A 15,041-nucleotide genomic window follows, 5' to 3' on the forward strand; every position below is an offset into this window, starting at 1 on the left:
TTTTTTTTACTAGTTAAGGATAATAGTTGGTGGTACCTTGGCAAATGTTTAAAACCAGAAGTGAAATATTTTCTGGCAGATAAAAACTTGGTTTGTCATGTTTACCTGTTTTGATTTGTTGAGTTTTTTTTACTAGTTAAGGATAATAGTTGGTGGTACCTTGGCAAATGTTTAAAACCAGAAGTGAAATATTTTCTGGCAGATAAAAACTTGGTTTGTCATGTTTACCTGTTTTCATGGTGATGATTGATTTCAAACACCCAAACACCAAACATAAAGATGGGAAAAGATAGGCCTAATTGGCTTCCACCAGCAAGTCCGTGTTGATTGAAGCACAGAACTGAAATCCTTGGCCATAACATTTACTATAAATGTTTTTCCAGTTTGTTTTTTACACCTTAGTTGTATTTACAATGGTTCTATCAACTTTTACACAAGGTTAAACATTCCAATACTTTGCTCTGAGATTTCTCTCATTATTTTTTAAGAATCAAAATATCTTCATTTAGAACTGAAATAATCACCTGTACTATCTGTTATTTTTATGGTGTAAGCTTTTATTTATATTTTCAGTCAACTTTTCTAAAATCTGTATTGATGTCTGTCGGTAAGGATCTAAATTGATTGTTTTCTGAATAGATAACCAGAGATCCCAACACCATCTGTAAAACTCTCCCCACTCCCCACTGATTTGTGAGCCTCAAGGATCGCGCCTTTCTTTCTTACCTTTACTAAGGCCTTCATTACATTACATTGATCTATTTAGGTATGCATATCTACTTAGCTACATTGATGCATTTATCCTTGTCTCATATGTTTCAGTGTTTAGTTGGGCAACTTCCCTTTCATTGCAAGTCTTTACTGAAACAAAACCAAATAATATCTATTCTTCGGTCTGAATGTCTGTGTCTCTCCCCTCTCCCCCAAAATTCACATTTTGAAATCTCATGCCCAATGTGATGGTATTAGGAGGTGGGGTCTCACGAACAGGACTAGTGCCCTCCTAATAAAAACAAAAACAAAAACAAAAAAAAAACACCCACAGATCTCCCTAGCCCCTTCTACCACGTGAAGACATGGTAAGAAGTAGGCAGGCATTTCTAACTGGTGTAAGGTGATATCTCAATGTGGATTTAATTTGAATCTCCCTGATGGCTAGTGATGATGAACATTTTTTCATGTGTCTGATAGCCATTTGTATGTCTTCATTGGAGAAGTGTCTGTTCATATCTTCTGCCCATTTTTTGATATGATTGTCTGTTTTGTGTGTGTTGACTTTGAGGAGTTCTTTATAGATCCTGGATATCAACCTTTTGTCTGTACTGTCATTTGCAAATATCTTCTCCCATTTTGTGGGTTGCCTCTTTGTTTTCTTGACTGTTTCCTTTGCTGTGCAGAAGCTTTTGATTTTGATGAAATCCCAAAAGTTCATTTTCGCTTTTGTTTCCTTTGCCTTTGGAGACATATCTTGAAAGAAGTTGCTGTGGCTGATATTGAAGAGATTACTGCCTATGTTCTCCTCTAGGATTCTGATGGATTCCTGTCTCACATTGAGGTCTTTTATCCATTTTGAGTTTATCTTTGTGTACGGTGTAAGAGAATGGTCGAGTTTCATTTTTCTACATATAGCTGCCCAGTTTTCCCAGCACCATTTATTGAAGAGACTGTCTTATTTCTACTGTATATTTTTTCCTGTTTTGTCGAAGATTATTTGACCATAGAGTTGACGGTCCATATCTGGGCTCTCTACTCTGTTCCACTGGTCTATGTGTCTGTTTTTATGCCAGTACCATGCTTTCTTGGTGATCACAGCTTTGTAGTAAAGCTTGAAATCAGGTAATGTGATGCCCCTCGTTTTATTTTTGTTTTTCAAATTAAAACCACATTGAGATGTCACCTTACACAAGTTAGAATGGCCAAAATTAGCAAGACCGAAAACAATATGTGTTGGAGGGGATGTGGAGAAAGGGGAACCCTCTTCCACTGTCGGTGGGAATGCAAGTTGGTGCAGCCTCTTTGGAGAACAGTGTGGAGATTCCTCAAGAAATTAAAAATAGAACTTCCCTCTGACCCTGCAATTGCACTCCTGGGTATTTACCCCAAAGATACAGATGTCGTGAAAAGAAGGGCCATCTGTACCCCAATGTTTATAGCAGCAATGGCCACGGTCGCCAAACTGTGGGAAGAACCAAGATGCCCTTCAACAGACGAATGGATAAGGAAGATGTGGTCCATATACACTATGGAGTATTATGCCCCCATCAGAAAGGATGAATACCCAACTTTTGTAGCAACATGGGCGGGACTGGAAGAGATTATGCTGAGTGAAATAAGTCAAGCAGAGAGAGTCAATTATCATATGGTTTCACTTATTTGTGGAACATAACAAATAGCATGGAGGACAAGGGGAGATGGAGAGGAGAAGGAAGGTGGGGGAAATTGGAAGGGGAGGTGAACCATGAGAGACTATGGACTCTGAAAAACAATCTGAGGGTTTTGAAGGGGCGGGGGTGGGAGGTGGGGGTACCAGGTGGTGGATATTATAGAGGGCATGGATTGCATGGAGCACTGGGTGTAGTGCAAAAATAATGAGTACTGTTATGCTGAAAATAAATAAAAAATAAATTAAAAAAAAAAAGTAGGCAGGCAGTCTGCCACCCAGAAGAGGGCTCTCACCAGAGGGGAGCCATGCCGGCACCCTGACCTTAGACTTTCAGCCTCCAGAACTGTGAGAAATAAATTCCTGTTCTTTAGCAGCTTCCCAGTCTGTGATATTTTGTTAGAGCAGCCTGAATGGACTAAGACACCCACACACATGCAAAAACAAATAAAAACAGAAAACTCTAGCTAGTGTTCTGGACACTTCTATGTTTTCAATTAAAATTTTATTTGCCCTTGAGTCTTCTCAGTCTGCTGAGTTTACAAATGAGAAAGATCCTGTACATGGTCTTTAAAATTTCTATCATTCATTTGTTACAAAAATCCTCCTTTTCCTCAAAAAAAAAATCATAAACATAAATTTAAACATAGTTCAGGCCCTATTCAAATAGGGCAACTAAAACATTTCCCCAAATCATGATCTTGTCTTATTCTCTCACTTTTTATGAATAAATACAAATTATTTTATATATCTTCACTTCACATTAGAATTTGAATGTCAAGTAAGATAGAAATTTTGTCAATGGACAAGTAGAATTATTTTTAAATTTTTAACTTAATACTTACATATGAGTTTTTAAAAAATTTAAACTATGCTTGGAACCACCAACCTGGTAGTATAAGACAATTAGCTCTATGTCAGAACTTGAAGACATGACTAAGGATACTCAAGGGCAAAATCTGAACACACTTCAAGCCACCCATCTCTAGTGCTCTCTAAAAAAACTGAGAATATAAATCTGTTTCATTCCATGTGATTTTGCTTGTGTTAGTTGTATTAGCTTTACTTCGCTTCTGAGTCAATCTGTAAAAGGTATTGCCTGATGCCATATAAAGATCCCTTTTTCCAAACCTACCACCAATTCTGAAATAGGTTTTTGTGGAAAAACTTTTATTTCGGTCATGGCCAAATGGCACTCAGGGTCTTTACAGCACAAGAAATATGTTTTATTTGGCCCATATCGTGTTTATAAAAGATTTTGACTAAGATGTCAATCTTTAAAAATTGAAAGATTTAGGGGTGCCTGTATGGCTCAGTCGGTTAAACTTTTGACTCAGTTTTGGCTCTGGTCATAGTCTCAGAGTCAGGGGACCGGCCCCGTATCAGGCTGCACATTCAGCAAGGAGTCCACTGGGATTCTCTCTCTCTCCCTCTGCCCCTCCCCTCATTCACGCTTGTGCTCACTCTCTTTCTGAAGTAAGTCTTTTTTAAAAAAATTTAAATGTTTAACATAACATCTAGATATCTGGCTTGTGTTGAAATACTACTGAGCTATTATTCCTTCCTGGCAACAGTCTGTTGAGATCAGGCCATCCCTGCTCCCTCAGGTAAGGCAGGGACTGCCTCTCTCTCTGACGTAGGACTCTCTCACTCATGTACACTATCAGCCTAGTTAGGAAAAGGCATTCGATTTGAATGCCTCTGCTTTAATCTCTATTTCCTTACCATGTGTGATGGGAAACTAATGGGAATTTTCACTCAAATTTACAGGTTTTGGAAGACCAAATAAGAGCTCGAGACCAGGTGGCCACAGGAACTAATTTTGCAGTACAGGAGCTAAATACCAAACACATTCAAGGAGTTGGAGATCTTCGAGGAAGAGTAGCCAGGTGAGAAGAAACATGTAGCAGATAGTCAGTTCTTGCCCACAGAATTCTCATTCCCAAATAAGTTCCATGTAGTAGGACAGTAGATAATGTCTTTACATGAAGCTAAACTGACAAGGTGGTAATTGAGAAAGTGTATGGTAGAACTTGAAAGCCTCTCACCACCTGTGAGACTTGAGGTTTTTATAAGAGACCCCTTCTACACAACATCCAGTTTGGTTCCATCTGAAAGTGACAAGGATGATATGTCTTTATAGCCCTTGACTGTCCAAATACCAACATCTTATACAAAGACACAGCCCTCATAGCCATAAACAAAATTCCAAGATGTGTCAAATTCTAATTCTTCAAACGTTTAAAATATATAAGAATAACGTATAAAAATCTAACAAAGGGGATTTACTTCCTAATGGGATAAAATTTTGAGGAACATCTTTCAAATGTTATTTCTGAATCAAAAGAATTAATGCTACACAGTTTAGCAAAAATCTGTGGGTCTTGACAATGGCAGGACCACTTTAATAGGCATATAAAAGATCACCTGTGAATGGCTGACTATAGACACCTTTGCAACACTACATCTTCTTTCCTGTTTCCTCTCTCTTGGAATACCCAGCCTCCATTTTGTTAATCTGCTCTGCAATGTTAATGACCAAATAAGGATTAGTTGATCAATACCAAGACAAACTTCTCTTAGGGTATCTATCCGTTCGACTTAACAACAACAAAAAAATGCATTAAGCTCTATGTCGTATGCCAGGCTATGCTGGGATTCAGGGATTCAGCAACATGGTCCACTTTCAATTCCCTATGGCCCCAGGTTTATGATCTACCTGGGGAAACAAGCTCCAAATGTAAGGAATGAGATGAACTCTACAATGAGAGACTGTGGTGCCATGGGAATATCCAAATCAGATTGAGGCATAGGGTAGTCTTCCTGAAGGAGGTGACACTTGAGATGAGTTTTGAAGGATCTATAGAAGTTTGCTAGATAAGGAAGGATGAGAAATGCCCTTCATATAGGAGGAATAATACATGCAAAAGAACTGAGAGATGAATTACTATGACAGGTTTAAGGGGATACCTGTGAGAAGTGTGTTTTAGTTTTGGTATCTGGGGCTTGCATTTAGAGAGAGATGGGAGATGGGGAGATGAAGCTCAAAGGAGGTCCAGATTGAAAGCTGAGGGATCTTGTGGGCCAAGGTAAGAGATAGGAATTTCATGTAGAAGGTTATAAGGAACCATGGGAAGATCGTGAGTAAGGAGATGAGATATTTAGTGACATTCTAGTATTAGTTGAATTGCTGGGGTACAGAAAGAAAGTGTGAAAATGAAAGGAAGCCTATTGCTGTAATCAAGGTGCCAAATGTCAAGGGCTGAAACTAAAGCACTAGCCATGAAAGTCCAGAGCAGGTACCAGACTTTAGGAAACAGAATCTACAGGAATAGTACCTATGTATGTATACACACACAGAGATGTAATTATATTATTTATAAATATATGTTTATACATCTAAAATATACAAACTTCTCGGGGCACCTGGATGGCTCAGTGGGTTAAGCCTCTGCCTTTGGCTCAGGTCATGATCTCAGGGTCCTGGGATTGAGTCCCACATCAGGCTCTCTGCTCACTAGGGAGCCTGCTTCCCCCTCTCTCTCTGCCTGCCTCTCTGCCTACTTGTGATCTCTCTCTCTGTGTCAAATAAATAAATAAAATCTCTTAAAAAAATAAAATATACAAGCTTCTCTATTTCATTATATCATATTTGATATACACGAAGGAAATTTTATAATATTTGGGTAAGTCATGAAATAAGATGATAAAACAAACGTGAGCAAACCCACCATCAGATCTAGATGTGCCATGATTTTGCAAAGATAAACACCAAACATCTGTTTTGAAAAAACTTGGAATTTGGTTTCCTTTGGTGGTGTGCTGATGATGCCTCAACTATTTATTTTTTCTGCAAACTGCTCACAATCCTACTCTTCAATTTCTGTAAATCCTGCTTTACATATAAGACAAAATAACAGATTTAAATGAACTATGACATAGGACTATGGAATAATATCAAGAACAAGATATGCAACTCTTTCTGCTCTGCTCTATTTTTTTTGGTCTCCTTTCTTAAAAATAAAAATCTATTTATATTTAAAGTCTACAACATGATGATTTGATATATATATATATATATATATGCATACTAAAATGATTACTACAGTCAAGCTCATTAATATACCTTCTCCTCACATAGTTACCATTTTATGTTTGTGACTGGAGCATCTGAAATGTAGAAGGTTATATGGAATATATATATATATATATATTTCTATTCTTCAACACAACATTATTAATGATAGTCATCACAGTGTATATTAGGTCTCTAGGCATATTCTTCCTACCTAATTGCAACTTTGTACTCTTTGACTTAGTATTTCCCCATTTCTCCCACTTCCTCACCCTGGATAAGCACCATTCTACCCTCTGCTTCAATGTATTTTACGTTTTCAGATTCTATATGAGATGATGTATTTTTTTTTTCTTCCTGCATCTACCTTCATTAACTTAGCATGATGTCCTCTGGTTTTATCCATGTATTCGCGAATGGCAATGTCTCCTTTCTGGAGTCCAAGTAATAATCAGAATGTGTGTGTGTGTGTGTGTGTGTGTGTGTGTGTGTGTGTGTGTGTATCTCACAATTTCTTTATTGATTCATCTGTCAACAGACACTTAGGTTGTTTCCATTTCTTGGCTATTATGAGTATTGCTGCAATGAATGTGGGAGTTCAGATATTTCTTCCAAGTACTGATTTCATTTCCTTTGGATATATATCCAGAAGAGGGGTTGCTGGATGATATAATAGTTCTATTTTCAGTTTCCTGAAGAACTTTCATCCTGTTTTCTACAATGGCTGTACCAATTTACATTCCTACCAACACTACACAAGAGTTTTCTTTTATCCACATCCTAGTCACCGTCTGTTATCTTTTTATTATTTTGACAATAGCCATCGTAACAGGTGTAAGATGACATCTCATTGTGGCTTTGATCTGCAGCTTTGTGATGATCAGTGATGTCAAGTACCTCTCATTGTACCTGTTGGTCTTTTGTATGTCATCTTTGCATAAATGTCTATTCAGATCCTTTGTCAATTTTTAAATTTTGGTGGTTGTTTAAAACTAACTCTTTGTCTTCTATGGTCCCAAGGGACTAGCAAATGAGCCCCATCAGCTCTTAGAATTGGGTTATTTGGAAGCCAGTCTCTCGAGTAGCTGTGTGGTTCAAACCTGTCACTCCTCAGGGAGAAGCTGGGATTTCAGGGGTCCCCCCCGCTATTGTAAGGAAGGCCCTGTGCCAAGAAAGGTGTTTACAGCATGAGTGTGTCTCAGCTTTTCCTACCCATTTCAGTATTTTCTTAGTTGCCTGATACATAGTAGTCTTTATATTAGTTTCTGGATTTTTCTCAGAGGTACTTCATCTGTGTGAAGCTGTTTATTTAGTGCATCCGGAGGAGAAGGGGAAACCAAGGGCCTTCTAGTCCTCCATCTTTTTCTTCAATTTCTTAATTATCTTCCCCATGAATCTTAAGTAGTGATTTTAGGAGAAGGTCTTATTTTTCCTTGGAACATCTTTCTTTTAGGAAAATTTCTTAAGTCTATTTGTTAATCTGAGACAGAACCTGGCTAAAAGCCGTGAGACTTCAACTCGCCCATCCTCTCCTGTTTTGTGTACTTTTGCCAAGCAAGTGGCAAATGGACAAGCTGAGACCGAATTAATGACTGCCTTTCGACATATATTGACCTTCATTCCAATTAGATTTTGGCATAACTGAGATTAAGTTGATTATTCTAACATAATTCCTAGCAAACTTTCTACTGTTGAATAATTCAAACTCAGTATTTAATAACGGCAATGTGCTTTGAATCTTGCAACTTCTTTCCTATTCTAAAGAAAGTGGCAGTTTAAAAGCAAGTACTTGCGATGAGATGAGGTTCTCGAGATTGTCTGATCTGCTTTTGATACCCTCTCCTCTATGTGGTAGATGAGAGTCTCAAGGGCAAATGAGGAAAAGCAAATATGTAAAGAACTCCCATAGGGATGGCTATGATGTACAGTCTGTAGCCGCAGCCAGAGGGAGGCCAAACTTCCAGCCACATTTGGTGATTTGGGACTCAAAGACAGATTTGCTTATGAAAAAATAATAAATTCCGTTGGTAGGTGACTTAAAGCAAAAGTCATATTCTTGGGAGAACACGAACCACATCATGGATATTGTCAACTTTTTAAACCTGTGCGAGTAGGAACTTCTGATTAAGGATAGTTGAATAAAAATATTTTCACGTCACTTCTCTCACTCGAGACAACTTAAACCCAGTTAAAAACATAGGAAAGGAAACAAAAACTCCAACTTTAATAGAACTTGGAGGTTGCCACAACAGCTGACCACAAAGTCCACTTACCAAATACCGTGATGTCTGGATGAATGGAGTCCTCTCCTTAAACATAATGATTTGCTCCAAATCAAGAGTCAAAGTCCTAATAGGCCAAATAATTTGAACAGAGCAATATTACCTAGGAGCTCAGATGGGAAATAGGAGAGAGAGGAAATGGCCGTTTAGAGATTCAGGTCAGTAACACAGTGTCAGGGGAGTGGAGCTGAGGATGCAATCTCCGGGACCTACCTCTGTGTTTGCAAAGTCACATCTGAGAGACATACTGACCTGCTACAGGCAGAATTGGAGAAGGCCTATAGTGTCACAACAGAGAATCCTAGGACTCAATGATAGGCTGTGAAATATACCAGTCTAGTGTTGGAGGACAAAATGAAAAGATGTACACTTCCCCCCACATCCCACCCCCAATCAGGACTAGAGAAATAACAGATTTCATATCACAAACCTATGTGAAGGATGTGGCCTCACCAAACACACACTTGGTGACCTGCAGGTGGTCAGAATCATTCAAAGATGTAGAAGTGATAGTTAGGAAGAATCTAGGCTCTGCATAAAAATTGCCACCACCACCGTCAATAGACAGACAGAAACGTAAGACTGCTAAACATACCCCAGTGAGAGGAATTAACCAGAAAAACACAGGACGACTTCAAACCAAAGGTTCTCCTGGTTTCAAAGAAGTTAAGAACAAAAGAAAGAGATAAAAGATTGCTGAATGGACAGTCACATGTACTCTTTTTTTTTAAAATATTTTATTTATTTATTTGACAGAGATCATAAGCAGGCAGAGAGGCAGGCAGAGAGAGAGAGGGGGAAGCAGGCTCCCAGGACCCTGGGATCATGACCTGAGCTGAAGGCAGAGGCTTTAACCCACTGAGCTACCCAGGGGCCCCTAATGTTTGTCTTTAAAACATACCCACAGAGACAGAGGATATCAGCATGGAAATCTTGGAACCTAGAAAACAGACAGACATGTGGAAACTGACTTAGAAGATACAATAAAACCAACTTTAAACCTGTGTGGTAAGCTGAGAATGATGTGCTTTTGCAGCACAGAATTCTCAAAAGGGATAGGAGCTGGCTGCACCAGGAACCTCTGAAACTGGGGGCCCCTGTGTCTGGGGAGACCTGAGAGCAGCAGGAAGGAGCAGAGCAAGGAGCCACTATGGTTTGTTATTAGCCTTTTAGTTTTTACTGACTTCTAAACTATAGACATGTTTTAGTTTCATAAAGTAAAAATAATTTAAAAAAATAGGAAATAAAAGTGCTTCCCCCAAAAAGAGATGATCACATAAAAGAACGAGATAGAAGATGAACAAGAATTGCTCAGGATTAAGGTGGAGGAAAAAAACCAAACAAACATAACCCTGAAATGTCATAGAGATTAAATATGCTTTGTAAGCCCTCCAAATAGAATAAATACAACTAAAAATAATACTGATTTATTTTTTGAAAAGCAAACATGAGCAAACCATAAAAAACAAAAAGAAAACGTTTTTCAATACAAAAATGACTATCAAAAATTGATATATACAGCAGACAGGTAAAACTTATTCAACATAAACCCTACAGGAACTTCCTCAAGAAGAAAGAATGGATCCTTCAGGAAAAAACTGTTCATGGGTGTAAGAGAAGAAAGCTTTCTTAAAACAGAGATTTGAACCTGTAGATCAAGGCTGTAATCCCAGAAACATTGCTATAAGAACAATTCAGTCAAGATATCCTGGTCGAAGTGACTGGACATCAGGAATAAAGAATCATTAGACAACCAGGTAGACAAAACAAATCAGCGTGTGGCGTCAGGTTGGCGGTGTGTGTGTCTGCGTGGGAAGGCAGGAAAGAATAAATAAAGCTGTTGATCGGGTAGGGGAGCTTCCTCGGTGCCAGGTTCTGGCTAAATCCTATTTGTTGCTCCTTTCATCCTTAAGTAACGTATCAAGCTAGAGAGTAGCAGATTCAATGCCAGGTCATTGTGATACCAGAGACCACTTCTTAACCATTAGGCTACAAGGCACAGACTAGTTGTCTCTGACAGTCGGATAAGGAGGGAGGACTTTGGGGGAGGAGTGGCCCTGAGCCGTGACAGCAGCCACTGTTTCTGTGTAATCTTTGGGGATCTTAATGTGGATTCACATAAGATCATCCTAACTAGCCGCCCACAGAACTTGTTTTGACAGCAACACTTTCTACTACCAAACGGCTTTTGCCTATCACTGGTGCCTTCCAAGCCCGTTCCCATTTTTGATCAGATTTAATTCCTAATTCTTGTTCCCAGCATTCTCTCCCCACCACCCCCTCCCGCCCCCACCACAACAGTCCCCCGATATCTCTTGAAGGGATTTCTCAGGCAAAATTACCATCTTACTCACTTCTGTCTCAGCTTTGGCACCAAAAATCTTAAGAAAAACAAATCCATTTCCAGATCCTAAAAAATATTGACAGCTATAAAACAAACAGTATTTATAGCACTCAGCCTGACAACATGAAAATGGGCTTCCTAATAAATATTATTTGAGGACAGTCAAAAGAGTTATTTTCTAAAATCACAAACCTCAAAGTGATCTCTGATAACTTTGTATAAAAGACACAGTCTCTCAGCGTTCTATATCCTATCTTTCATGCATATATGCGTGGATTGAAAGGATAATACAATATGGAACCCATCCTCTCCCAGGAGAAGCCTTGAGTGCTGATAATGCAGTGGGGTTCCCTGACACGCTGGGAAGATGGTTCATCTTCAACTCCAACCTCACTTCACTGGAGTTCCTTCCTCAAGATACCAATGCAATTGGGGGACTAAAACTTTATTCCCATGTTAGTGTGAATTGTTTTTGTCCTAATGGAAGACGACACTTGACTGAGACCCCTCGAGGCACGGGAGTTTTGATTGGCACCGAGAGGAGGCAAATGGTTTTTAATTTTTATTTATTTATTTATTTTATGATTTTTTATTTTTTATAAACATATATTTTTATCCCCAGGGGTACAGGTCTGTGAATTGCCATGTTTACCCACTTCACAGCACTCACCATAGCACATACCCTCCCCAATGTCCATTTAATTTTTATTTATTTATTTTTTAAAGATGGTATTTGTTCGTTTGACAGACAGAGATCACAAGTAGGCAGAGAGGCAGGCAGAAAGAGAAGAAGAGAAGCAGGCTCCCCGCTGAGCAGAGAGCCTGATGTGGGGCTCGATCCCAGGACCCTGAGATCATCACCCGAGCCAAAGGCAGAGGCTTTAACCCACTGAGCCACCCAGGCACCCCTGAAAACTGCTTTCTAAAGATGGGTTGGAAGATGATGGCGACCTGGGACTCTGTAGCCAGAAGAGAATTGACAATCTTGGAGTCAACAAAAGAGACTAAATAGAGGAAAGTGTGACTCAGAAGGCAATACAGAACAGGAAAAACCTCACCAGAGGCAGCAGGGAGTACTCCCAAAACATTAAAATCTATTGGAACTCCTATGACCAAATTAATACATCAGACTGAAAATCTAAAATTCACCCCATTTTCTCCCAATGTCTTCATCTACTTCCACACAGTTCTTTGATTTCAATCAATGTTATCGTTATCCAAAGTGGTTCTTCTCCCATCAGGGAAAAAAGAGAAAAAGGAAGACTTCTGCATTTGCTCCTCTATCTACTAACTCATCATCCAAAGAAGTTTAGAACTTCTGCCATCAGGTCAATGCACATACCCTACTGTAGTATTAAAAAAATGTTTGAGCCCATTGATCTCACAACCCATTTTCATCTTGCTGCTAGATGTGACTCCAGTATTGTGAAGCTTTCTGGAGACATTCACTTCATCAGACACGAGCACCGGAAAACTGAAAAAACAATTCAAGATTTTATGTCTGCCCTAGAAACTGTTTCTAAGAACTTGGATGTGAAGGTAACTGAAAATATTTGGAACTCTTACGTTATGTGTTACTGCCAGAAGATCGTTATAGCTTATCAAAATGCCTAGTCAAGTGGTAATTTTTCAAAAGAACCCTTTTCTTCCAAAGAGTTTAAATATGACAGCTCGTGCATAGACCCCGTGAGCACTGTCAGTTGAATTAACAAATATTTAATGAGCGCTGCCTTGTTCCAACACAGCTGCCCACTGCAAGCCCATGGTTCTTGATTCTCCTGTTGCTCTTATTGCCTTACTCTCTGGGTTTTCCTCAAAGATTGTAGAACCAAAGATTATAAGCAAAGCAATTACTCATGGAAGCTATCATTATTAAAGATAGGAGCTAAATGTTAGTGGATTATTTTTACATCCCTACAGTAGTCTATGTCTCTCACAAAATACTATACAAATCCCTCATTGACCTGGTTTTAAAGACCACCTACATACTAGCCTCTGCTTAGCTCTGCAGCTCACCCCAGCTTTCCTGGCTCACCCCTCACACCCAGTGATACTGAACAACAAGCAGGTAGGTCCCAATTCATTCTAAGATATTGTATGGCCTCCATATGATCTGTGTTCTTTTCTGCCTGAAATGCCTCTCCTTTCTCATCTTCCCAGTCAATGGCTTAACTAAAGGAGCTAATGCAAAATCTTCTGTGTCCTACTTTGTCCCATCTCCTACCTCTACCACCCCTCCTTTCTTCCTTCCTTCCTTCAAGAGAAATCCTGCAAGCAGAGGACAAGGATAGGGGCAGAGGGAGAGGGAGAATCTTAAGCAAGCTTCATGCTCAGTGTGGACCCCAATATGGGGCTCAATATTAGGACTCTGAAATCATGACCTGAGCTAAAATTAAGAAGGTAGCTTCTCTGCTTTCTGGTTATACAGGAGATATCTTTGTTGTTTGCAGTTGGCTGTTGGTTTGATACATGTTAAAGCACATTAAGGAAGTATCCATCAATTCCTACTTACTTGCATTAGTTTTTATTAGCATTTAGTTTTTATTAGGACTGAATATTTAACTGTACAAGTTGCCTTGTAGACATGAACAAATGCCTACATCATCATATTGGTTGTTTTCTGGTTTGGGTTTTTATTTGTTTACTTGTTTACCTCTTTGGACTTCTAATGTGCTTTGTCGATACATTTCCCCAAACTGAAACATTACAGCATTTTCTGCTATACAGTCATCTATAATTACTCAGCATCTGAGTTTGCATCTAAGTTCAAAAGTGCCATTGACTATAGTTCATCCTTTGTTGGTTTTTTTTTTTTAAGGTGATACATACGATATGTATCATTCATAAACCAAAGCTGTATAAGAAAATACAGGGGCGCCTGGGTGGCTCAGTCAGTTAAGCATCCAAGTTTTTATTTCAGCTCAGGTCATGATCTCAGGGTCGTGAGAATGAGCCCTGCATTGAGCTCCACGCTCAGCAAGTAGTCTGCTGGAGATGAGTCTGCTTGAGATTCTCTCTCTTCTGCTCCCTCTCCCTTCACAACAACCCCTCCCCCCACCCTGGAGCACTCTCTCTCTCTCAAATAGATAAATAAATCTTTAAAAAAAAAAGTTTACACTGAGAATTTTCATACCACTTCTGTCTCCAATTCTCACATTCTTCATTTCCTCACTGAAACCATTTTTATTATGCTGATGGGGAGACTTTCAGTATGCTTTTATGCAGACAGAAGCAAATGAAAATATATTCTTATTTCCCCCTCTTTACAAAATAGACAGCATATTATATATATATTACTATGCACCTATTTTATCTTTTTTTTAAATGCCAAATTTTACTCAGTTAACGTACAGTGCAATATCGGTTTCTGGAATAGAGTTCAGTGATTCATCACTTACGTACAAACACCAAGGGATCATCACAAAAAGTGCCCTCCTTAATTCACTTCAGTCATCTATCCCACTCCCCCCACCACCTCCCTCCATCAACCCTCAGTTTGTTCTCTATCGTTATAACTCTCTTATGGTTCACTTCCCTCTCTCCCTCCCCTCCCTTCCCATATGTTCTTCTGTTTTCTTTCTTAAATTCCACATATGAGTGAGATCATATGGTATTTGACTTTCTCTGACTGACTTATTTCATTTAGCATAACACACTCTAGCTGCATCCGCATCATTGCAAATGGCTAGATATCATTCTTTTTATGGCTGAGTAATATTTCATTGTGTGTGTGTGTGTGTGTGTGTGTGTGTGTGTGTGTATGTGTGTGTCCCACATCATCTTTATCCATTCATTAATTGATGGACATTTGGGCTCTCTCCACAGTTTAGCTATTGTTGGTAATGCTGCTATCAACACCAGGGTGCATGTACTCCCTTTGAATTTTGTATCCTTTGGGTAAGTGCCTGATAGTGCAATTCCTGGATCATAGGGTAGGTAGTTCTATTTTAAACTTTCTGA

At 39.1% G+C, this 15,041-nt stretch overlaps 1 protein-coding gene across 1 annotated transcript in view; it reads left to right on the forward strand.

The window, feature by feature from the left end:
• FAM81B (family with sequence similarity 81 member B) overlaps window positions 1–15,041 on the forward strand; it is a 57,078-nt gene that overhangs the window by 21,974 nt on the left and 20,063 nt on the right. The window contains exons 5-6 of the mRNA XM_059416384.1: window positions 4,151–4,269; window positions 12,491–12,620. Coding sequence (XP_059272367.1) covers window positions 4,151–4,269; window positions 12,491–12,620 — 249 coding nt within the window. The remainder of the gene's footprint in view (window positions 1–4,150; window positions 4,270–12,490; window positions 12,621–15,041) is intronic.

This window comes from Mustela nigripes, chromosome 12 (assembly GCF_022355385.1).
Source record: "Mustela nigripes isolate SB6536 chromosome 12, MUSNIG.SB6536, whole genome shotgun sequence".
In the NCBI taxonomy this organism is placed as follows: domain Eukaryota; kingdom Metazoa; phylum Chordata; class Mammalia; order Carnivora; family Mustelidae; genus Mustela; species Mustela nigripes.